The sequence below is a fragment of the Pteropus medius genome, unplaced genomic scaffold (genome assembly GCF_902729225.1).
Source record: "Pteropus medius unplaced genomic scaffold, Ma_sr-lr_union100, whole genome shotgun sequence".
NCBI classification, from domain to species: Eukaryota; Metazoa; Chordata; class Mammalia; order Chiroptera; family Pteropodidae; genus Pteropus; species Pteropus medius.
The window spans coordinates 4,892,937-4,917,297 of record NW_024356336.1 but is presented as its reverse complement, the minus strand read 5'-3'; the positions used below and the strand labels follow the sequence as shown (position 1 = coordinate 4,917,297).

The following is a 24,361-nucleotide window of genomic DNA, read 5'->3' as shown; positions in this document are numbered from 1 at the left end:
ATCTTTTCACATTTTGTATATCTTCCGAACACCAGCACTGAGTTTTACTAATCTTTGTAACCCTAGAACCTAAAAGAGTGCTGAGGACAGAGGAGGCAGTAACTACTTATTAAAGAAAAGTATTGCTTTGTGATTCTAGGGAACTTAACATTTTGTAATTTGCTTTAAAAAAGTGAATATACATGTGTGGGGTATTTTCTCCGTTTTACTATTCGTATGTCTACATTGCTCCCTAGCTGCTGTCCAGGGAGTCAGTGGCACTCTGTCAAAAGGAGCTCTCCAGTGGCTCCAACCGCAGGGCCTGGCTGTTTGAGCAGCCTTGAACCTCCCCTCGTTTTTACACGTGTAATATTTTTCTCTTCGTTAAAAATCATAATGTACGCTCATAGTAAAATATTTGGAAATGCAAAGAAAAATTAAATTACCATGTATTCCTACACCTATAGTTTTATTAAGCCCTCACCATAAGCTAAACCTAGTTTTAAAATGTGCGATCTCATTTTCTAAAGACTTATTCGCGGAATTTCTTTGCAGGATTTTTTTCTAACCCAAGGCCCGATTGGGCTCTCACGACTTTCGCTCCATTCAGGGCCCGAAGTGGCGCACGACATAAAAATCTGTCGGGTAGAAGTAAAAATCTATTATTCTCGGTAAAGAACTACCAGTCTGGAAATTTTTCGGTTTGGAATTAAACGGTCATTCCGGGTGAAAATGCGTCAGCCTAGGGGAGAGAAATACGTTTGTTGAGGAAACTCCGCCTGGCTCTGGACCCTTCCACACGAGCCTCGGGCTCCCCCAGCCCTCCGGGAACGGGGGAACCGCTCAGGGACCAACACCTCGGGTCGCTCCCAGGAAATGCCCCAGCACACTCTACCGGGAACAGCGGCAGCCACGCCGGACGCCCTGGCCCCGCCCCCAGCAGGGCCCGTCTAACCAATGGGCGCCGAGATCGGCTGCGAGTCACGCGACACTGGCCAATCACGAGAGGCCACGACCGTAGAAAGGCTGGGCGCGGCGGGGCTAGGCCGCTCGGCGGCGGCGGTGCGCACTCGCGTAGAGACTCTGAAGCCATGGTGGTGGTGGCACCCGCGCAGAGCCCGGCCGCCGGGGCCCCCAAAGTACTGCTTCTGTCCGGCAAGCCTGCCGCCGCCGCCGCTGCCGTCGGAGCCCCGGCCGGCCGGGCTCTGCCACTCATGTTGCCGGGCCAGCAAGGGGCCAGCCCGGAGGCAGAGAGCGGGGAGCCACCCCAGGCGCGCAAGCGACAGCGCCTCACACACCTGAGCCCCGAGGAGAAGGCGCTGCGGAGGTGGGCGAGGGGCCGGGGTCTGGAACCGGATCTGAAACCCAGACCGGGTGCTGGGTCTGGATCGGGCAGCGCTCAGGCGTCCTTGGCCTGGAGGGTCCGGTGCCAGCGTGGCGCGGAGCGGGGCGGGGCAGGAAGTCTGTACTGACCAGATCCACCACGTTGGGTTGAGTCCAGGGCTTCTTGGGTGGTTTTTTCTTTCTCTTCTATCTCATTAGAGATGTCTAGAATTAGCTATGTGAGCACCTGGGTCCCATGCCCTTTTGCTGTGTGACCACAGATCGGTCGTTCAGCTTTTCTGAACTTGGAATCGATTAGCTGCTTCTTGGTTTAACTACTTTTTTGGAGGGGCAACTGAAATGACAGCTGTTGAAAGAACGGACTGTGAGCCTTGTAAAGCTCACTAGTCTAACTGCGTCTTTAAAATGGTATTTACTTCATACGGTAGTTGAAGAGATTGAGAAAGGCCTAGTACTTAGTCTTCTGTACTATTACTTCTTTTGTGATCAGTATGACTTTTGAACTCATTTAAGTGCCTTTTCTAACAGACACGGCCCTCGCCATCAGGGGACTGCCCAAGATCTCAGCACTAGGGCCGAAGGCATCAACCTCTCCCTTGTTTGAGTTCGGTTTGGAGAGGGAGGGTTTATGACAGCACGATTACAGCCTTCACTAGATTTAATCAGACCAAGTTGGATTCTGTTTGAGGGAAATGGAGGCAGGAAGCAACGGGGGAGTAGAAAGGGGAGGAGGAAATTTCTTATGATGCAAGATGAATAATGTTTGTGTCCAGCCCCTGTGCCGTGGCTGGAATGAGATTGAGGTGGATGACGCAATTTCGGAGAGAATAAAACAACATGGGAGAGAGTAAAACCGGGCTTCAAGCTAGATTGAAAGAAGGCTGTATTTTTTGTTTTGTTTTATTGAGGGGAAGAGCTTGAAGTGTATTTTACCATTACTCTACTTATATCGTAAATTTATATGACAGCACCAGCTGGCCAAGTTTCCAAATAAATATATAATTAATAAGGTTTGAGATGACTCTGTGGTATGTCCCTTCTGTTCTCAGGAAACTGAAAAACAGAGTAGCAGCTCAGACTGCCAGAGACCGAAAGAAAGCTCGAATGAGTGAGCTGGAACAACAAGTAGTAGATCTGGAAGAAGAGGTAAAATACTTAAGGCCAAACTCTTTTCTTTTATCCATTGTATATCCATCCTTCCTTGGTGAATGTTCCAGTATTTGCTGCTCATCCCACGTTGTTTCAGCCCCTTTAGAATGAAGTTGAACGTGTAATTAAAAGGTTAAGTTAGGGTAGATAGGTAGTTGATTAAATGGTGAAGCTTGAAGAGAGAAGTGATTGACTCTCTGGCCTGTGGTGCTAGATCTGTTTCAGAGTAGGTAAATTACATTACAACAATGTTTATCAAGTTAGTACTAAGAAATTAGTAAGAGCAGATAGGAAATCATTGCTTAAACTTGAGCCCCTTCCTGGCTTGGCCAAAAGTCCATTAACTGTCCCTTTTCTCTTCCAGGGTCCACCTAATCTTAAATTTTTGCCAGTTACACATTTTGAGTACATAAGGATTATTTATGTTGGGTTTTTGTTTTTGTTTTTGTTTTTGTTTTTTACATATTTTGATTTTATGGTCCATTTTTATTACCTGCCAGTTCAAGATAGGATTTAACATCTTATCTAAATTAAAGCCTCAAGTCACCCTTTGCTGAGGTCTATATTAGTTGGAGGCATTGTGTTATTCGTGACTCCACGAAATGGCACTCCTTAAATAGCTTATTTTTAGTAATTATGACCTTGCCTTCTAATATTGCTGTGAACAACTGGATAACCATAGTTTTCTCAAAGATCAAGGAGCAGCAAAGGAAATCAATTGTAGTGACATTTCATCAGGTGTATTAAATGAAAGAATCAGATGTTTTACTAGCCTCTTATGAACTTTCTTCTAGAACCAAAAACTTTTGCTAGAAAATCAGCTTTTACGAGAGAAGACTCATGGCCTTGTAGTTGAGAACCAGGAATTAAGACAGCGCTTGGGGATGGATGCCCTGGTTACTGAAGAGGAGACAGAGACCAAGGTAAGTAGCCTTTATTTGGTGCCATATGTGAGAACTGGTTTTAAGTGACGTGACATGACCTCTTTAATGACACTTAATTCAAGTGTGTGGTGGATAGTACCAAATCCTATAATTAAAATGTTACATGACTCTCTAAGAGCAAGTACTAACAAATGCTGATATAGCCAACAAGATGTGCCGTCATCAAGAAGAATAAGAATAAGAGAGCCAGTCAAATCTGACTTTAAATGCTACTGAAATTATAGTTCTTTGATTTATGGATTATAGCAAGTTCAGTGACAATGTTTAAGTGGTCTAAGATTGACACTGGGGCAGTTCTGCTCTGTGAAGGTAGTGTTTAGGACAGACTTTAATTATCCAAAAAGATTCTCGGCCTAAATTCACTATAGAGCTTTATTACTTAGGAACATTATTATGGAGAATATTGAGATATTATTTTAAGAATATCAGTCCTACTTGAATCTTTAGGGAATAAAAATATTTCATTGCATAGAAAATCAATGGAAATTTAGTCTTACCTCTCTTTTCTTCTTCTTGAGGGGGACTCAAAAAAATGTAAACAACAAAGGTAAGGGGAAAATTTCAGCTCTGAAGATTACTTTTCTAACTTTCTTGAAAGTTGAGAATCACAGCTGCCTGGCGATCATTTCCTTGAGGATTCTCAGCTGTTTTAGCCCTTTATTCACTTTGGTCTTTCCTCTCAGGAGAATGGAGCGAGGCCGGTGGCCGGGTCTGCTGAGTCCGCAGCACTCAGACTACGTGCACCTCTGCAGCAGGTGCAGGCCCAGTTGTCACCCCTCCAGAACATCTCCCCATGGATTCTGATGGTGTTGACTCTTCAGACTCTGAGGTAGGGGTTATTTGAATTTACTGAAGAGCTGCATAACTAGTTAATTCCATATGTTTGATGCCCAACATCCCTAACCAGACAGATGAGGGCAGAAGTTAGTTTGGGTTGGGTGAACATTGACTACCTTCCTGTTTCCAGGTGATTTAGGAGATGGAATGAAGTGTAGATAAATGGGTCTGGTAGGGCCCAGAAGTTATCCTATAGCATAATGATTAATTTACATTAGGGAACCTAGTACTAGATGTTTTAGGTAGATTCTCAGATGCATGCTAATAGTTGGACTCCATTTTTTTTGTCTCTTGCAGTCTGATATCCTGTTGGGCATTCTGTTCAACTTGGATCCAGTCATGTTCCTCAAATGTCCTTCCCCAGAGTCTACCAGTCTGGAGCAGCTCCCGGAGGTCTACCCAGAAGGACCCAGTTCCTTACCAGCCTCCCCTTCTCCATCATTGGGGACGTCATCAGCCAAGCTGGAAGCCATTAATGAACTGATTCGTTTTGACCATGTATATACCAAACCTCTAGTCTTAGAGATACCCTCTGAGACAGAGAGCCAAGCTAATGTGGTAGTGAAAATTGAGGAAGCACCTTTCAGCCCCTCAGAGAAAGATCACCCTGAATTCACTGTCTCAGTGAAGGAAGAACTTGTGGAAGATGACTTCATTCCAGAGCTGGGTATCCCAGATCTACTTTCATCCAGCCACTGCCTGAAGCCATCTTCTTGCCTACTGGATGCTTATAGTGACTGTAGATATGAGGGATCCCCTTCCCCTTTCAGCGACATGTCCTCTTTGCTTGGTGTAGACCATTCTTGGGAGGACACTTTTGCCAATGAACTCTTTCCCCAGCTGATTAGTGTTTAAGGAATGATCCAATACTGTCCTTCTCCTTGACTTTTACACTGCCTGGAAGATAGCAAAGAAGCCTGTCTGTGCTTCATTCAAAAAGCCAAAGTGGAGGGTGTATAGTCCTAGAGGATTCCTCTAAAGTATTTGTTCAAACCTCACAGGTCACCTCAAGTATTGTCTTTTGACATTCAGCAGTCGAAGGTACTCATATATTACTATAATCCAGAATTCCAGCTTTTGAGGTACCTTTATCTTAAGGGCAGTAATTTGCCCTAATACTTATATAAGGGACATTGGACAAGGGTCTTAGACGTGGAATTTATGAATGGCCCTTTATCATTTCTCTTCCTCAGCATCCCAGGCTTGCCTCCAATTTTAGGTCTTTAGGTCCTTTAGTTTATTTCTGCAAGCAGAGAGAATACCTACCTGAGGGGGTCTTTTTCCCTCGTGTACAGTCAATTAAAGATCACGAATCTTTTGTATAATTATAGAAATTTACTATGTAAATGCTTGATGGAATCTTTCCTTGCTAGTCAAACTCTTGGAAGGTGCTTTCTCCATTTATTTAAAACTACCGTGCAATTAAAAAGTGCAATGCAATTTCTTTGTTGATTCCTTGTTGGGCCTTGTCTTACTGTGTTCTCTGTGCCATAATAGTGATGTATCCAACTTAAATAATGCATGCCATTTTTTAAAATGCCTGAAGGTTTTTTCCCTCTTAATTACTGCTTCAATTCCTGGCTGCCGTGACATAATCTGAGCAGTTAACTATATTCCTGAGTTTCTTCAGCCTAACTGACCAATATCATAGCTAGTAAGTAGCAGAGCTAGAACCCTTAACCTACTGTTTTGCTATACCATCTCATGTGAGAGGACATGCCATTAAATATCAAGATTTTCTTGCCATTATTAAAAGGATTAAGAGCATTTTCTAGAATCAAACTCCCAGGGTCAGACTCTGCCACTGGTTTAGCTGTGTAGCCCTAGATATACAATATCATTTGTTTCTTCATCTGTAAATGGGCATAATAGTTAATATCTCCAATGGTTAGAGGACTCAAAAGAGATGGTACAGTGCATTATAAGTACTTAGTGTATGCCAGGCACCATCCCAAGCACTCAAAAGTTACTTATCTTAGTCTACTTTGGAATGATTTTAATTTCTTACAGAATTACATATACTCTAGAACTTGTTTCACAAAAGAATGAACCCGTTAAAGAAAAACCCTAGAACCACTAATACAACCCCAAACTGGACTTGATAACCTTAACATCCTTCATGGTGCATCTCTTGGGAATTCCCTCTGAAGATATTAAAGGGCTTCCCTTACAGACATTATTTCACCTATGCCAGCATTTAGTAAGACTACCTCTGGAGAAGCTGAAGTGACTAAGTAGACAAAAAGTGGGTGGGATTCAAAGTCCCAAGCAGTAAAGCAAAGCAGGATATAATTTCAACCAAGTACAAGGGAATACTCTGGGGTAACTAGAGGCATGCCACAAACATACCTGAAGGCAAGACAGCTTTAAGATCCCTGGTCACTGAAGCCAAAGCCCAATCTTAGTGCTTGGCATGCAAGCTTGCTTAGGCTGAGTTTCTGTTATTATACATATAAGGACAGTCTCTAACTGTTCCCATGATTAAAAACATGATCACCTGATTTTCTATAACTGAAAACTTAAGTGCTGACAATCTATTTAGGGATTGTGTAGGCAGATGTAATTACAGATGCATTTTAAGCCTCCATCATAATAGTATAAGCATCTGGCGAATGAAGCTCAAGTAATTTACATTCAATGACATCACATGAAAGAGGCAGCTGTACAAACAGGAATAACACACAGGACATACATAAACTGTAGATTATCAGGGTTTTCATTTCCTGCACAGATGGATGAAAATTACTAAACACTATCCTCAGCCTTGAGAAAACACCTGGTATTCAAGGACATCTTCATACTGAAACACTAAATTGAATGGTTAGAAATAAAAATCAAGACACTTTCCTGCAAAACCGAAACAAGATTTCTATTAAATGCAAAAGGTTGTTCTTAATTGAGATTAAAACAATCAGGTGAAAGATGCGTGCACACTATTTCCCTTGGCTTTGTGATGCCAATCTATGTGTGCTTTTCTAGGTATACTACTAAAGTAGACACAAAGTAGGCACAGAACTGTAGGCAGAAGGTAATACTGCCCACTCCAGGAACATTTTATGGCAGTTAAATTCTAATCTAAGAATTAAATCTTGACCCTGTGAATTCTAATGTTCATTAAGGGTCAGGAAGACTGGCTTGTTTATCCACTAATCAGTTGCTAAAAGACAGTATCTTTATCTTGCTGGGGCTGCAGTCTAACACTGTATTCTAACTACATACATGCAGCTCATCTCTAAAATGCCATTGGCAGAATATTTGAACTAAATTTACATACACAAAACTACATGCCCCCTCAAGGAATTTATTGTTACACTCCCCGAATCACATTTTATTATATGTAGATTTCAATAAAAACTAAATGGCATTTTAGGTGTTGCTGCAAAAAGACTGTAAAACCACTTGTCAAGTAGGAACACTGGACCTGGTGAGATGGATTATATTAATTTGTCACTACTAAAGTTTTAGTTTACAAACCTGTAAAACAAATTAGATAACTTTGAGCTGTGATTTCCCAATTTTGGTGAAAAACAGAATATCCTGAGTTTTCTGTAATTGCAACCCAAACTTAACTCCACCTGCCCACAAATCAAGAATACACATTCATCAAACAATGGGTGCTTAAATATGTAGGCAATACTGCCACCCAGTGACCTGTAAACTCTGAAGGAATGACCATGTAACTGCACATCATGCAATTTTATTCCTTAATTTTTAAGGTCCTAAACCTATAAAAACAACAAAACTGTGAACTCTATATACCATTCGTTTCCTACTCCATATTTGAACGTTATTTTTGACGACTCAGTCACCACTGCCATTTGAGTACTGGCAATCAATCACCATTGCCAATCAATGCTGTTGACTGACAACAGTAGTGAATTGCTAAGTGGAGTGGAATGCATTCTATGAGTTTTAGAATGGAAAAATACAGTCTGCCTGTTTTGGAAATAGCTAAGTCATTCAAAAAAATTTACCTTTAACCTAACATAATCATCTTTGCAGAATAAATTTAAGCCTTTCACTGATATGAATGCTGATTCAAATACAATTTAAAGGAAAGCAAAGTAGCTATTTCATTTACTTAAGTATAGGAATACAAATATCTCAAAAAGTCCAAAACACGAAGTTTTATTGAAAACAATACATAAACACCAAATTCTCATTTTAAAGTAAAATTGAAAGCATTTTCCAGAACTTTCTTAGCACTGCACCATTCTTATCACTATTAAAAACAAAACCAAGTTCCAGATCCAAAACAATTAATGAACTTGCTGGTAAACATTCTCATCGTTCTAGTTATTTTTCTAAATTTTATATTTGCACCTTTTCAAAAATGAGATTTTAAAAAATTGACTTTTATGAAAACTGGACTTTCATTTTAATTAAAAAAAAATACACACACCCTACTTAAACTCAGAGAAAATATACATTTGTTCATTAAAGCTCACCTGCTTTAGATACTTTTTTTCTCTTCACACATTAGCATAGAAAGCCAATGTTTGATCCATGCTGAAAAAGCTGTACAAAATGAAAAGACCTCTTATTCCCCTAGGGAAACCTTAAGGCAAAAGCAAAAGCTTTATATTACAAAACAAAGCAGAGGCAAGGGAACTGTGGAGTCGGCTCAGATGAATAAGCACCACAAAGATGAAGACAATTTTTGTACAAACATATGTAAGAAGTTTAAAAAGGAGCATTAAACATCCATTTTCCTGCAGAAATAATTGTTATGCCAGATAGCTTGACTCCTGAAACAAGTTCTATTTGGATTTTAATGAACAGAATCTTAATTCTCTCCTATATTTACCAATGGTATCAATCTTGTTTGGGGGCTCTTCTTTCCTCCTTTTCATCATACAGAGCTTCGATCAGAGGCCTGACCAACAATTCCTATAGAAGACAATCAGTGTGTTTGGGTCCTTTTTGAGAAAGCTGTCACCTCCCCTTCCACCATAACATTGAAACTAACTCCAAATTCTGAGCAGTCACTTCATGTTTTTGAGTTGTACTGGAACAAATTTTTTAGCATGGAGATTTTAGGCTACAAACTTTGCAAGTTGGTCCCATTAAAAACTATCTAAAAGCAGGAGTTTTTCGAACGGCATGAATCAAACACTTACAGATTTCAACAGAATACAGTTTACATTCATCTCTAAATCTGAGATTAAGAAACTATTAGCTGGTTTCCAACTGGTTTCAATACTGGTTTGAAGTTCGATTAATTTTACTGTGTAGACATTAAATATTTTGTTTAAATATTAAACATTACATCTTTTCCTGACTATCCAGACAGAAATAGAGAAAGCAGGAACAAAAGGCAAGAAAACAAACAGTCCAATTAACAGACCTGTGACTTCTACGTCACCTGCTAACAGGGAGGGATTTCAGCATGAGTTTCAAAAATGCCTGGGAGCTGGTTTCTAAAAAGTTACCTCTACTTGGCATAAACCATTTTTTTCCCCTACGCAAGGTATCTACTTCTCCTACAAAGGGGGAAGAAACCCAGAAAAAACAAAAAGAACTGAGGTGGTCTCCTGTTGCGTGATGAAAGGGCCAGTATTACACTATTACACCCATTTAATAAGTTATAGTGAATATTCTGTAGCCCTAAAGGAATTGTCATTTTACTTTGCACTACTGAGTCCTTGCCACATAGAAGAGTTCTTCCTGAGAAATAAAAAACTTCAATCCTGGTTATTCCCAAAGGATACCTTGAGGCAGTTTAGGTCCTCAAGATGAAGATCTCCTGCTAGCAGGAAGCTATTCTCTACTAATTTTTAGGCTACTGCACAATAGTTGAAGCACCAGGCAAACTGGCTATTTCAGTAAATTTCAGTGTCGTCTGCCCATATATTCTCAGTTAATTCCTCATTGTTTTCTAAATTAACATTAAAAATTCAATTTGCTAATACAGGTACAATCATTTTTTAACTACAAGTATCAATGCTGGGCTTAGCTGACACAGCACTTCCTCGAGACTACCTAAGGGATGCTTCTCCCACAGACAATTTGCACATAGGTTACCTCAAAATCTTTAAAACTTAACAAAGTTAAGTTGTAAACATTACTGAATAGCTGGGCTTATTAATTATGCAAGGGAAACCAAGGAGCAATAGTAGCACAAGGCAAAAAAGCCTCAAAGGAAAAAGCTTTTCTTTGTATTTTAACTACATTTTCTGAGGCAAGGAGGTGGGCCACAATGCTACTGGCTATTTAATCAATATAGCTACATTGAATTGACAACTAATATACAAGTTTCAGAGTCTCTATTAAATTTCTTAGCAATAGGCTTTAGCTACTGCTTTTTCCCCTCCTTCTCCCCAATTATAAAGTCACTACTGTAAACAGTGCTCATTATCTACAAAGTTGTGACTCAACTGTCTGGGTACAGTTGTACTAGGAGTATCCTTCTTTCTTAATGCATCTTTTTCAAGTGTCTGAGTATGCTCCAAGTATATAAATGGTTTAGACAATGTGACAGATGACCTAAGTCACCCTTACACATAAAGCTTCTACACTTGCCTTTGCAGACTGTAATCTCACATTAATCCCTCTAAAAAAAACAAACAGATTTTCCCTTGAGACAAGCTTCCTTGGCAAAAAGTTGAATTCAAGAAATGGCTACCCAAAATGAGAATCCCACCCCAAATCACAGGCAGAGATATTACACCCATTTCATAAAACTTTCAAGTCCCTATACTATATATGTAGGCTCATGACTGAACACATGAGCCTTCTAAAACTTGACAACTTTAGTATAGAAACATGTTTCTAGAGTTCCATCTCTTCTTCTGTACAAGCAGCTATCTCCAAACTGTTGTAAATAGGCATCCCTGTTTGTCGAGGTTCCAAGAACAGTTCAGTTCTCCTAGGGAAGGTAGTGCCAGCAGCGGCATGCTTAGTTTGGCTCTCTCCTGGGTAGTTCTTAGCATTAGATGATGGCTTTGGCTTATCAGAAAGGAGTTCAGGGAGAGGTTTCCAGAGCACAAGCTCCATGGAAGGACGGCTCCTAAGACATAATAAAACAGATTTTTATCAAAAGTTTTAGAAAGTGAAAATAAAAGATATGTATTGAAAAGCTAATGTCTGCTACCTGATATGCAGAATTATGAACTGATGGCATCAAAACAGATTTATCATAATCTCAATTAATCTTTAGAAAGGCCACTCAAATATATAAAATTTTACAATTCTACATGCACTTTCAACCAAACTAACTGGTTGTACTGATGTTGCAGTAATATAAATGTCCAATGTGAAAAATAGAGGTCCTTGATTTAACATTATCACTTTTAAAATTGTGGTTAATATTAGCAGATGTGGGCTACTATCTTGTACTAAATCATTATAAATGAAAAGGAAACACTGGACAAACACGTTAAAAGTATCTCCGTATGCCCTTTGCTTAGTATAGCTATAAGTATAATGCTTTATGTAGTAAGCCAAAATGATTATGTCCCCAATGCCTGTATCTGCTCCCCGCCACCCAGCCTTCCTCCAGTCACTAATGGTTTGATGGTTTTTGAGACACAAAGGCAAGTAAGGCAAAATAAAACACAAACAACGAAGAATACCTCGAAGTCTGGTTTCTGGAAAATTATCAAGAGTAAGCAGAAAGTGCTATTTTTTAGGCTGGAGAGCACTGTGACCCGCTTACTCTTGACTAAACTATTTATACCCCCTCATGGCTGGGTAGTTAATTATACGCTCAAGCTAGGGGGCTAAGCAAAATCTCTGCGATCTAACATTAAGCAGCAGCTGAACTGATTTTGGCCAAAGGCGATAATGTCTCATCTACCTAGCATCACTGGGACTGGTGTCCCAAGAGAATTTTTCAGTGATCTGTATCCTCACTATCAAGTCTATTTGAAGTCTTTTCTAGGCAACACCTAAATGGTACATTATAACTTGCCTACAGCAGATAATGATGACCCGAGATCACAAAGGCTCAAGAAATATAAGAATTACACGGTTATCGTTAGTTCTTAAGTTAATGAGCCCTACACTGCTTTGCTTTTTAGGTTCTTAGGTTTCCTTTCCAGTTTCCTCTCTTGTCCTCACACTATACTTTCACTACTCTCTACTATGAGTTAGTTTGTTATGTTCTCACTAGTTGTTTGTGTTTCTCCTCTGAAGATCTAGGAAACCAGAGAACTGAGCTCCTTGATCAGTCTAAATTAGGGGCAAAACAGTCCTTAATGCTAATGGCCTGAGGGGCTATGCCCTGTGAGACAAGTATATGAGCTCTGATTTATAGCCTTTGTGATTACTATTTTGACTGCTGGGAGGCATATTTTATTTGTTTCCTGGGTCTCAATGGTGTTCCTGGATAACTGAGAAAGCCAGGTAAACAAGAGGTTTTGAAATGTGGTTCCTACATCTGTTATCTCAAGAATTTAAGAGAATGGGCTCTTTCTTGCCAATCCTCCCATTCCCAAACAGACTATGGAGCATTTCAGGACTTCAAAAGAATCCAGGGATAACTAGGCAAGGCAACCACTCCTGCATACTTCAAACTCATGCTTGCTTATAGGATTTTGCTCATATAAAACCTACTGTGCTTTCTTCACTTGGCTGGTGATCAGGAGATGAAAAGATGGCTAGGATAGGACAGGCAGTGTCTAAAGACACTGAGTTTTCCAAGATCATAATTAAATGGAAACCAAGAATCTAAACTTACATGGACTCAATCATTTTCTTTGTAAAGACTTCATCAAATTCCCTCTTCAAACCTGTTTTCATGGTATCAGAAAGGACAAGACTGGGGAGATGGTTAATATTTCTGTCAGCTTCAACTTCTTCATCTTCGTCAATTATCCTAAATAAAGGCAGCAGAAGCAGAGAAAGAAGAATTTAGTTAAGCTATTCTATATTCTAGTAATTGGACAAAACTTAAAAAATATAAAGGATAAAAGCAATGGGTGCTACATACAACAAAAGGTCAAGTAAAATATGAGGCTATACATGGGTGAAAAAATTACATATAGAAGTTAACATTTAACTTCTATATGTAATTCATTTAACAAAGTTTTACATTAAATGCAATCAAATTTGAAGAATCTGTCACTGAAAACTCCCATAAACCAAAAATTAATATTCAGAGATAGTTACTATCAAGTGAAAATGCTCTGTACAGTTCTGTGAGAACTTACTTTAATGTGTATGTTTTGAGTTCCCTGATTTTTATAGTTTCACTGAGAGGCTGAGGATCAAGATATCTAGCGATGAATTAGACTAGCTTAAGAGTAGAGATGTTTCATAGGAAGAGCAACGAGCCAGCTACATACAGTGTCCATTTACCTGTCCTCAATTTCCTGAAGCCTCCTTCTGGCAACTTCACACTGCAGTTCTCCAGTTGTCTGATCCATTTCTTCACAAATAACATCTAACATGGCAGGTGCAGAAAGGCCACTAGTGCATGGATTTACTCCATGACCCTCTATATCCTGATGTGCACAAAGAATCCAGTCATTAGGACCAGCACAGAGCCCTGCTTCAGTTAGCCTTTTCTTTCTTACTGGACAACTGGAAAAAAAAAATTTTAATGAAAATCCTAATATAAATATCATCCCTATCTGTAATCACATTCTTTTATTAAAAAAAAAAAAAAAATTTGGATGGTGTGTGATTACAAGATGAAAAATCATGCATTTTCTTTTCTATCATTTTCACAGCCTCCTTGAGATGTTTTCTACTGTTCTCTGCCAAACTAGGACTTTTCAGATTAGAAGGTTCAGTGTCAGAACTTAAAGTCATTCCTATTTTTTGGCTCTAGATAGTTCAAGTGGGAATAAGGAAACCAGAAATTACAAAGCAGGAACTAAGCCCTAGCCATATTGTGTCATACTGCTGCTGTTCCAGCAAACTGGTCATATGGTAAGGTGTTATGTAGGCATCCTCTATTCCCTTACGGCAAAAATATATGCCTTATAAGGTCTGTTCCAAGCACTACAGGTGCTGATGATGTTGCTGATTTCTTGGTCCTCTGCAAAACGTCACACTGTTATCTGGCTATATAAGTTCCTGAAAAATGGGTTGCACTATTCTCCCACTCTGCAACGTAAATGATGCTCACTTTCTAGAAAAACGTATTTCATAGAGACCTTCGAATTCATTAAATCCAATTTCTTTGTTTTACAAATTTGGAACCTAAAATAGCAAAAGCATCCCCTCCAAAGTGTCATGTAACAGAGAGATACAAGTTGGGCACCAGACCCCAGAGCTCCTGAATCCTACTTCTGTGCCACTATCATTAAAAACTCCAACCTCTTTAGAAAAGTCCAACTGTTCAAACTCTTACCATGAACAAGCATTTGCTAACACTATGATATACCCAGTTTAGTTGAAAGCTGTTTGGAGCAAGTTAAACAGACAACTGGCCCTGTTCTATTTAATTATTTAGACCAAAAGTGCTTTATTGACTTGGCATCAGCAAGTGTAATCTCAAGACCAGAATGTAGCTCTGCAAAAAAGACAAAAACAAAAACAAAACTCATAAATGGCTACCACAGCTTCTCATTCTCTAAACTGAAGGTCAAAAGAAGAGGCACAGATTTTACAAGAAGTTTCCATTCCGTGTTAAGACTACAAAAATGAACATTAAAGTCTTTGGTGACATGAAACCTTAAAAGCAATAATGCTCTCCTGAACCTAGATTTTTGATTGGAATCAACAATTAAATGTATTTAGTTATAATTAGTTTTAATTCATAAGAAAGTATAAAGAATGTCTAGCTATATTGGAAATATTTATGTAGTATTTGGATAGTTTTAACATATGTTTTAAAAGAAAAAATTCAGCAAAGAAAAAACTAGCTAAGAAAAGCAGAATAAATATAGAGAAAATAGGTAATTTCCTAGCACATCTAACAATTCAACTATTAAATGCAACTGAGTGTGAATTGGGTCCTGATCTCTGACCACCAGAAGGATTTGTACTAAATTATTTCATGATTGTAGGTCTATTTTGCAAATAAATAGAGATCAATGGTGATTAAGTCCCAAAGAAAATGTGATAGAAAAGACTTCACAGTACTGATAACAGCTACAGAAGTGGAAGCTGGGCATTAGATATGCAAATGTCAAGTCCCTCAAATTCTCAGGACCTCAATCTCTTCATATGTAAATTAAATGTGGTTAACTTTTTAAGTCAATAGGTTTTACACTTCAAACTTTTTATTTTCAACACTGGAACCCTTTATTCAATAATCTCAAAAACTTTTTTCTTATAGGGACTCCCCGCCCCCAAAAGATAAAAGCAAAGAGGTTCCTGTGTACCCATAGCAATCCCAAGGCAATAAAGAACACAAATGTCTGGACCAGCAGTTTTTAAACTAGGGCAAATTTCAAATCTACTGTCTTATTAGTTTATGTATCAACAAGGTTAGAAAATCCAAAGTTTCTGCTGACTAAGTAAATAAATCATAAAGTCAAAAGACAAACGACAAATTTGGGGAAAGCATTTACAACACACTTAATAAACTGCTGATTTAACAAAGATTTCTTACAGATAAACAAGAAAAAGACCAGTAAGTCAATAAAAAATTTGCATAAATATCAACAATTCACACAAAATTAAACACACATGGCTTAAATGAAAAGATGTTCACTTAAAATTTACAAAATACAAACTAAATATTAGATACAAACTATAAGCATAAAGTATATCTAGCTATATTATCAAATTTTTTAACTGTAAAATCCTATGCTCATAAAAATACATATAATTTAATGAATAACTGCAAAACAAACACTCATGAAAAATAACCTTCAAGATAAGCTGCTACCATCCCAAAATGGTATTCTAGTCCCTCTTTCCTACAGGTAAACTCTTTTATGGTAATTACTTCCTTTGTAAAAAGCATGTTTATCACATATAGATATGCACTCCTGAACAATGTTTAGTTTTGCCTGGTTTTGAACCTTATATTTAGAGAATTATACTGTATACATTTTACTGTTGAGGGTCATTTGAATTGTTTCCAGTTTTGAGCTATTATGAGCCAGGATGCTATAAACTTCGTGTCTCCCGATGTGCTCACGTACATACTCATGAGGGAAACTGGTGGAGGTTGCATGTGCCTTCAATTCATTAGATAATGCCAAACTGTTTCCCAAAGTGCTTGTACCAATTTACATTCTCATCCATAGTGTTTGAGAGTTCCTGATGCTCCATGAGCGCTCCAATTAATATCTGGTAGTAGAGGAGTATTTCACTGTGGCTTCAATGTCCACTTCCCTAAAGACTGATGAGGTGAGACATTTTCATTTGGTTGGTCAACTGCACATCCTCTTTAGGGACTTTTTTCACTCATTTTTTTCACAGACTGTCTATGAGATATATATATATATATTTTTTAACCTATAAGTTAAGTCAAGAAGTTTGAAAATACAGTTCTGGTGAGAGGATGGACAAATAGGCATTCCCACTGTTAAAAGTATAAACTGGCAACAACTCTTGTTCAAAATTTAAAATGCATACATTTTAAAACCCAGCAATTCTCCATCTAGAAATCCATTCACCTACCTGCAAATATATAAAAGAACTTAAAAACAATGGTCATGGTAGATTCGTTAGTAATAGTAAAAGACCAGAAATAGCTTAGAAATCCATCAACAGAATGGTTAATTATCTACACCTAGCCTTACAAGAGAATTCGGTTCAACTGTTGAAAAATTACATAGAACTCTATGTGACTATATGCAAGAAGCTACGGGAAAGTAAAATGAAAAGATCAATGTGTTGCAGTGTGAACAGTATCTTCTTACAAATGTAAAAAGCCAGAGGTATATACAATTATAAGCTTGCAAGTTTTTAAATTATCTTCCACAGGAGAAACAGGTAACAGGAGTTGCCTCTGGGGAGAATTACGAACATGACGTTTAAGACTCAATATATATCCTTTACACATTTGGTATTCCTTTACTTTGTTCATGTAATAATGTTCACATGGCCCAAAATGCAAACTTTAAATCGGTTATAGGGTAAAAAGTTTCCAAACTCTGACCTGCCAGCCACCTACTTATTTTCTTTAAAAGGCAACCCATGTTACCAGTTTCTTGTGCCTTTCAGACACTTAGTGTCTCATCTTTTCGCTTAAGTAAGTAGCTGAGGACATAAATTAGGTTAAATTAAGAGACCGTAACGTGAAAAAATGGCACCTGAAACTTACTCTTCATCCTCCTGCTCTAGCTTGTGTTTCTTTTTACAGGGAACTGAAACACTGTTGAAACAAATAAAAGTAATCGGTCAATTGAGAAATTTATTGAGCTTGTGCTTTCAGCCTCCATTCTCTTGCTCCAATAAGCTTTCCCGCCCCGCACGAAGCCAGTAGTCCCTGTCATTGCCGAGTGGAATGTATATACAGATCACAGTCAATAAGGAAAATGTTGGGTGGTCATGACCTATCTAAAGATTGAAATCTAAACTTCTCATTCTGTCAGGGTATGGGAGATAAATTTGGGGAGACCCACGTAGGGAAAACGTATTTGGGGTAGGCACTGTGCTAAGAACTTATTTCCAAGATCGCTAGGAGGACCCATTTCGGTCCCACTTTGCATATGATGAGGCTGAGTGTCCGACAAGCACTCAAAACTTGTTCCCATCAGCGGCGGCGCGGAGCCTGGTAGGGGAGCGAGGTGTGTACGCGCCAGGGAGACATCCAGGCTCCACTCGGCCCTGGTTCCAATCCTGGCCCGACCTGGAAGAGCTGGAAAAAGTCTCCTCACTTCCTGAAGGCGCAGGCGGTCCGAGGTCCTAACGGGACTCCCGGGCTGTGCGACCTCCGGCGACTCACTATTAAGGTCTCTGGGGATCAGTTTCCTCATCTGTAAACTGGGGCTGAGAAGCTTCCCCGCGGAAGGTCGCGAGGAGGGAGCCCCCGCCCTGCCCGCACCGCCCGCCTGCCCCGCGCCCGCTGGGCTCCTCACCGTCCGCGCGCCGCACTCCCGCCCGGGCTGCTCGGGGCAGCGCGGGGCCCGGGCCGCGGGGCCAGCTCAGCGTCGTCCGCCCCCGGCTGGAAGGCCCGGCCGGGGAAGGCCGGCGGGGGCGGTGACGGCGGCTGCAGGAAGTCCGAGCCGCCGCTCAGAGGGAGGCCGCTGAAGGGACGGCCGAGCGCGGCCATGGCTGGGGAGACGAAGAGGCTGCGCCGGCGGCCCCAGTCGCCGGTGTCCCGAGGCCCGGCTGCTGCAGCCACAGCAACTGCCGAGAGGCACCCGCCTCTGAGCCCGCTCTTGACCCCACGTCACGCCTTCTAGAACCCTCCACGCCGGGCCGCCAGGAGGCACGCCGGGATTTGTTGTGTGTGGAGAGCCGCTGCCGAACGGAATGCCGGGCGTTGCAGTCCTTGCAGACTACAAACAAGATGCCTGCCTCGTCTTAGCTAATGCTTGAGGATGGCTCTGCTGGGCGTTAAATGTGACCGAGGTTCGAATCCTCGCTCATCAAGGTGTATGTCATTTTTCGCGGTAGTAAAACCCGATCATAATAGTACCTATCCTCTGGGGTTGATGGGCGAAGTAAATGAATTAAATATCTCGAACCCTTAGAACACTGCTTGGAACATAATGCAGATTATTTAAATATCAGCTATTAATTCCTTCTATGTTTTAATATAAATGAAATTGGTGATGCCTTAGGGAGAACAGCATGGAAGATCAGGAAGTACCTCAAAGCGCTTGTGAGAAGCCGTCCAGCTTCTGCTTGAGGTATCCACAGACATAGGCTTGCCAGAGAGGCTAGCAGAGTTAGTGGACCCCAACCAATGATAAGGCCTCATTTTCCATTTTTCCCATCTCGAAGACTTGCGCCATCATCCAGTCTGAGTTGCTTGTGCCAATATCAATGCCCTTCAGCCAAAGACCACTAAGAACACATCTATAATTGAACAAAGAAAGTCTTTATTGACTCCTCGTAGTGAGGGAGTGTCTTAAGGGGTATTTGAAAAAGCTTTTTGTATCATTTGGGCTGTCTTGGGTGATTTTGGGGATGTTTCAAAGAGGCAGAGCTTTGCTCTAGAATTAATACTGTTGGGAACCAGGAATAATTCTATGATTGAGTATCTTAGTCAATCTTTTCTAGAAGGTGGAAGGAATGAAGGGAACCTAAACCTATAATTGGTAAGGAAGCAACAGTCCTTCATATTAGCTAGCATAGAGGGATATTTGGTCGTTTTTGTGGTTTGAACAATGTTCAGTTTTTTCTGTGTTCAGACATGATTAGGGAGTAGTCTTGTTTTTTTGTTTTTTGTTTTTTGTTTTTGGAAGTAGTCTTGTTTTTATCTTGAATCATCGAAGTCACATCTCTATCCTTATTTGATATTGACATTTTGGGAAATTGTTTAACATACAGAAACCAAGTCCAACCTGATAGTACCAGGCTAGTTTCAACTGTCAGAAGATGCTCTTCTCTTTCTAAGCAAAACCTAGACATCATTGATGCCTCTTTTGTGTTCACCCCTGTACTTAACCAGTTAGCGACTCCTATGGGCTTTATTTCTGAAATGCTTCCAGATTCTCTTCATCTTTCTCCATTTCCATTGCCCTCACTTAGGTCTAGGAAAAAACAGACTAATATGTTTTTCCTAATGTAATATAATGGATTAGGCTGCAGTTTTCTTAGTGCCATTTACAATCTAGTTTTGCCTCCCTAATGTAACACCCTACTTACTGCAACTGGATATAAAATATAACATTCTGGGTCATTTCTACAAATGGCCACCTCATTCTTCACCTGAAAAAAAAAAATCCTTTCCGATGATGTGATATACACATATAAATATAAAGATATATTTATAAAAAGGGAGTCCTACTCTATATGTTATTCTGCAATTTTTTTCCTACCTAATTATATTTCTTGAATTATATTTCTTGAATGCCCAGATTCATTCTTTCATTCTTTGATTCACAATTCTATACCAGGTTGCATACCTTTATCGGGCAATGTACTAGAATTAATCATTTTTTAGATACTGCCTATTTGCCAAGTACATTACCCAGATTAAATGAAGTATTCCTCACAGTAACTCTAAATTGGATGCTTTTATTGCCCCCACTTTAGAGATAAGAAAACTGAGGCAATTTATGGTCTCCAGTTTCCTCAGCTGTAAGTGAAGGAGTTCAACCCCAGGTATGAGACTTTAGATCCTGTTCTAGACTGCAAGGCTTTGTTCCATCTCACTGAATTCTCTGGAAGAAAGTGGTATAGGGGAATCAGAGACAATTTCACTATAGTATGTCTGAGAGATACTCCTTCAGGTTTCAGACTCCTGGAAGCAAAAGACAGGATTACTGTGTACCTTCTCCTATACTAGTCTGGGGAGAGCTGCAACAGAACTTGACAGCGGCCACTGAGAGCATCTCTTCTTCTCAGTGACATTCCAGGGCTGCCTCTTTGAGTTCCTTCCAGCTTACCTATCATAGGATTGGCATGTCAGAGACATACAGATACTCTGATAATCCCTTCCTGACTCCTTTCTCCTGGTGACTAATCTCATATTATCTTTTTTAAAAACATGTTTTCTGGTTATAAAATGAACAGAAGTTCTTAGTAGAAAATTAGTGAAGGTGGAGACAAAAGTATGGAGAAGCAAATAAAAATCGCCTTAATGCCATCCTGCAGGAAATGCCATTGTCGTGAATATTCTTCCAGTCTTTTTTATTTGTGTGTGTGCATACACACATGCCTGTGTGCTAGTATATAATATACACGTAAGAGCTCTGCATTTTCTCATTTTACTCTCACAACCGGACCACAAGTACTCATGTCTCTACATAAAAATGTTAAAACTAAGGCTTAGAGAGAATAAATAATGTGTCTACATAATTAATAGTCATTAGTTAATAGAGTTTAGCAAGCAACAACCTTGTTAGGATATTAATGCAAAATTATTAGACTTCATTCCCTCTGAAAGAAAAGACACCAAACCAAACTGTTGATGGCAATAACCCATAAGAGGTGAGATTATCAGAACTTGCACTTTCTGGGGATAAATTTTAAGCTTTTATTCTTTTCTAGTGAATATGTACTACTTTGTAGTCAGATAAAGAATAAGTGTTTTTTAGATAAACATGTCTAATATGACAAGGTATAATGGACTGAATGTTTATGTCCCCCCCTCCCCAAATTCATATGTGAAAATTCTAATCCTCAATTAGAAGGTGCAGCCTCTGGGAAGTGATTAGGTCATGAGGGTAGAGCCCTCATGAATGGGCTTCATTCCCTTATAAAAGAGACCCCAAAGAGCTCCCTTGCCCCTTCCACCATGTGACAACACAGCTAAAAGATGGCCCTCTATGAACTAGAAAATGGGCTGTCGCTAGACACTGAATCTGCTGGTGCCTAGATCTCAGATTTTCTAGCCTCTAGAACTGTGAGATATAATTTCTGTTGTTTATACCACCCAGTCTATCATATTTGTTATAGCAGTCCAAATGGACTAAGACACGAGGTTAAAAACAAGAGGCCAAAAGCAATCAAGACCAGCAGCAAGCATGTTTTGAGCACTCACTATGTACCAGCCACTGTACTAAGTGTACTATTTCATGACAGTTCCACCATAACTCTCTACTAGTGTTAATATCACCACTTTGCTGTATAAGAGACTACGATTCAGAGAGGTGAAGGACTTGTCTGAAAGTCAGTTAAAAATGATGGTTCTGGAAAGATCTGACTTATTCCAAAGCCAGGAATATCATTATTGCTTTCTACAAATAGAAACATTCTTTCCTTCTGAGCATCCATGAAATGCATATTCAAAGGAAGATCCCTGTATTAGTCAGAGTTCTCCAGCGAAATGGAACCAATTGGAGATATATATCTATATCTATATCTATATCTATATCTCTATATCATATTGGTTCCTAATATATATATATTAGGAATTGACTCACATGGTTATGAAGGCCAAGAAATCTTAGCATTTGCCATCTGCAAACTAGGAAGCAAGAAAGCCAATAATGTAATGTAGGCCTTCGAATCAGGGGGCTGATGGTGTATGTCCCTATTAGAGTCTCAAAGCCTGAGAACTAGGAGCAGAAGATGGATGCCCAAGGGCAGAAGATGGATGTCTCAGCTCAAGCAGAGAGAGAGCCAGTTCACCCTTCCTCCACCTTTTTATTCTATCTGGGTCCTCAGCAGATTGGGTAATACCTACCTACATCACAGGGCCATCTGTTTTACTCAGTTTCCCAATTCAAATAATAACCTCTTCCAGAAGCATCCTCACAGACACATCCAGTAATAATGTTTTACCAGCTATCTGGGCAACCATTAGCCTAGTCAAGTTGACACATAAAATTAACCATCACAATCCCTAAGGAACTAATAATGCTCATGCTAAAAAATAGCAATACCCACTGTTGTCAAGGGCAGAGTGAAACCTGCATGTTCAGATGTTGCTAATGAAATTCCAAATAGCTGATCACCTTCTCAGAAGCAGCATTTGTTTTCAGATCATAAAAGTATTGGTACATTATGACTATTGGTATGAAAAATGTGTGGCTGTGAGGGCAAAAAGAGGGATATAATATGTAAACAGGAAATGCTAGGGCATAAGAGTTTTTCATGATTGTTTTAAGCAAATCCCAGAATCAAATTTTATTTGTTAATGCTTTAGTGTTTATCTAATATATACTTTTTCAAAAAAATTACCACAATGCTATTATCATACCTAACAAAGTGAAAATAATGAAAGTAGTTATTATCATTTTAAAAATCACATTCGAGTACTTATTATGTGTTAGGCATTGTGCTAAACAATTTGCATAGATAATTTATTTAATTTAATCTTCACAATAACCCTGTGTGGTAGGTACTATTATCATCACCATTTTAAAGAAGAGGAAATGAAGCTTAGCACATTGATGGACTAACGGCAAATAAGTGGCAGAACTGGGGAAGGAAACCCAGGTATATCAGTCAGCTCAGGCTGCCATAACAAAATACCATAGATTGGGTGGCTTAAACAGCAGAAATTAATTTTCTCATAATCTGGAGGCTGGAAGTCCAAGATCAAGGTACCAGCATGGTCCGTTTCGGTTTCTGTGAAGGTGTCTATTTCTGGCTTGTAGAGAGCCATCTTCTCCCTAGCTTTTTCACAGGGCCTTTCCCCAGTGTATGAATGTAGAAAAGAGTGAGCGAGGGAGCTCTCTGGTATCTTTTAAGGACATTAATCCTTGCTTATCAGGGCCCCACCTTTAGGATCTCATTTAACTTTAATTACTTTTCTCAAGGCACCATCTCAAAATATATGGCTTCAATATATTAATTTTTGGGGGAAATGTTCAGTCCTTAACACCAGGCTTTGTCTGACACCAGAGCAGAATCACAAATTACTCAAGACCTCTGATTTATTCTGACACCATATTAGGAGCAATGTGGGCTTGGGAGGTGGGTGCTTCATTTGCTTCACTCCTTCAGAAACTTTAATCCAAATAGGGCTGCTAACCTTTCAGACATTTAGAAGCATGTTTCCCGTAGGGCTTTGTCAGGGAATACTTGAAAGTGTTCCTGGCTTTAGAAGTCCAGCTAAACTTGGAGTTTAGACTAAAAGGGAAGGAATTTGGAAGAGAAGAAAAAAAAAAAAAGTAATCCCACTGACTCAGAAGCCGTGACTCAGAAATAAAGTTTTTAAAAATGTATTCTCCAAGTCAGAAATGGTTTGTGGGAGGCCCAGTGGCCTTTACAACTGATGGCAACAGGTAAGGGAAAGAAGTTTCTTTGAAGTTCCTCCAAAAGTATCATTTGAGGCAACATTTATCTGATTTCTTTTTGCGGTCACATTGTTTGGTCCTGATCATTGTTCTGAAGAAGGAAAAAAAGACCATCTATGGAAGTATATCAAACACTCCTTTCATCTCCTCCTTCTTTGCAGAAGCATTCAATTTAATCAGGACATTTGCTTGCACTGTAATTATTTACTTAAAAGACTCCATGTGTGTTTTCAGACAAGTAACTCCTTCTTGTAAATCTTGTGAGTTGGAGATTGTATTGATATTCCCAAGTACCATTAAGCTACACAGCTGCTGTGGTTAATTTGCATTCAGAGGATCCATAAATCTTCAAATGTTAACTGAGAAAAACTGGATCAGAATTCACAAGATATAAATTCT

At 39.5% G+C, this 24,361-nt stretch overlaps 2 protein-coding genes across 3 annotated transcripts; one reads left to right on the top strand and one right to left on the bottom strand.

Moving 5' to 3' along the window:
* The first annotated feature begins 1,028 nt into the window (after window positions 1–1,028).
* XBP1 (X-box binding protein 1) lies at window positions 1,029–5,703 on the top strand. Its single transcript, XM_039861998.1, is given in 6 exon segments — window positions 1,029–1,306; window positions 2,373–2,469; window positions 3,267–3,395; window positions 4,100–4,159; window positions 4,162–4,245; window positions 4,551–5,703. Coding segments are annotated over 6 exon segments (1,164 nt in total). The 5' UTR covers window positions 1,029–1,070; the 3' UTR covers window positions 5,109–5,703.
* A 2,654-nt stretch (window positions 5,704–8,357) lies between these two features.
* On the bottom strand, window positions 8,358–18,551 carry CCDC117 (coiled-coil domain containing 117). 2 transcript variants are annotated; one of them, XM_039861999.1, is made up of 5 exons: window positions 18,182–18,551; window positions 17,425–17,475; window positions 13,554–13,778; window positions 12,934–13,071; window positions 8,358–11,262 (listed from the first exon to the last, which is right to left on the bottom strand). In XM_039861999.1, exons 1-5 carry the CDS (start codon window positions 18,373–18,375, stop codon window positions 11,025–11,027), a joined length of 846 nt encoding a protein of 281 aa, XP_039717933.1. In that variant the 5' UTR covers window positions 18,376–18,551; the 3' UTR covers window positions 8,358–11,024. The 2 variants fall into 2 exon arrangements, with proteins under 2 accessions (XP_039717933.1, XP_039717934.1); XM_039862000.1 differs by lacking the exon at window positions 18,182–18,551 and adding an exon at window positions 17,806–17,910.
* Window positions 18,552–24,361: the final 5,810 nt, after the last annotated feature.

Excerpts from the sequence above, each read along its gene's own strand:
- CCDC117 (XM_039861999.1), bottom strand. The coding sequence starts at position 18,375 with ATGGCCGCGCTCGGCCGTCCCTTCAGCGGCCTCCCTCTGAGCGGCGGC. Across the intron at positions 13,072-13,553 it reads CTTCAGGAAATTGAGGACAG|GATAATTGACGAAGATGAAG; the intron begins GTAAATGGACAC and ends GCCTTTATTTAG. Across the intron at positions 11,263-12,933 it reads AAGAAAATGATTGAGTCCAT|GAGCCGTCCTTCCATGGAGC; the intron begins GTAAGTTTAGAT and ends ATTATGTCTTAG.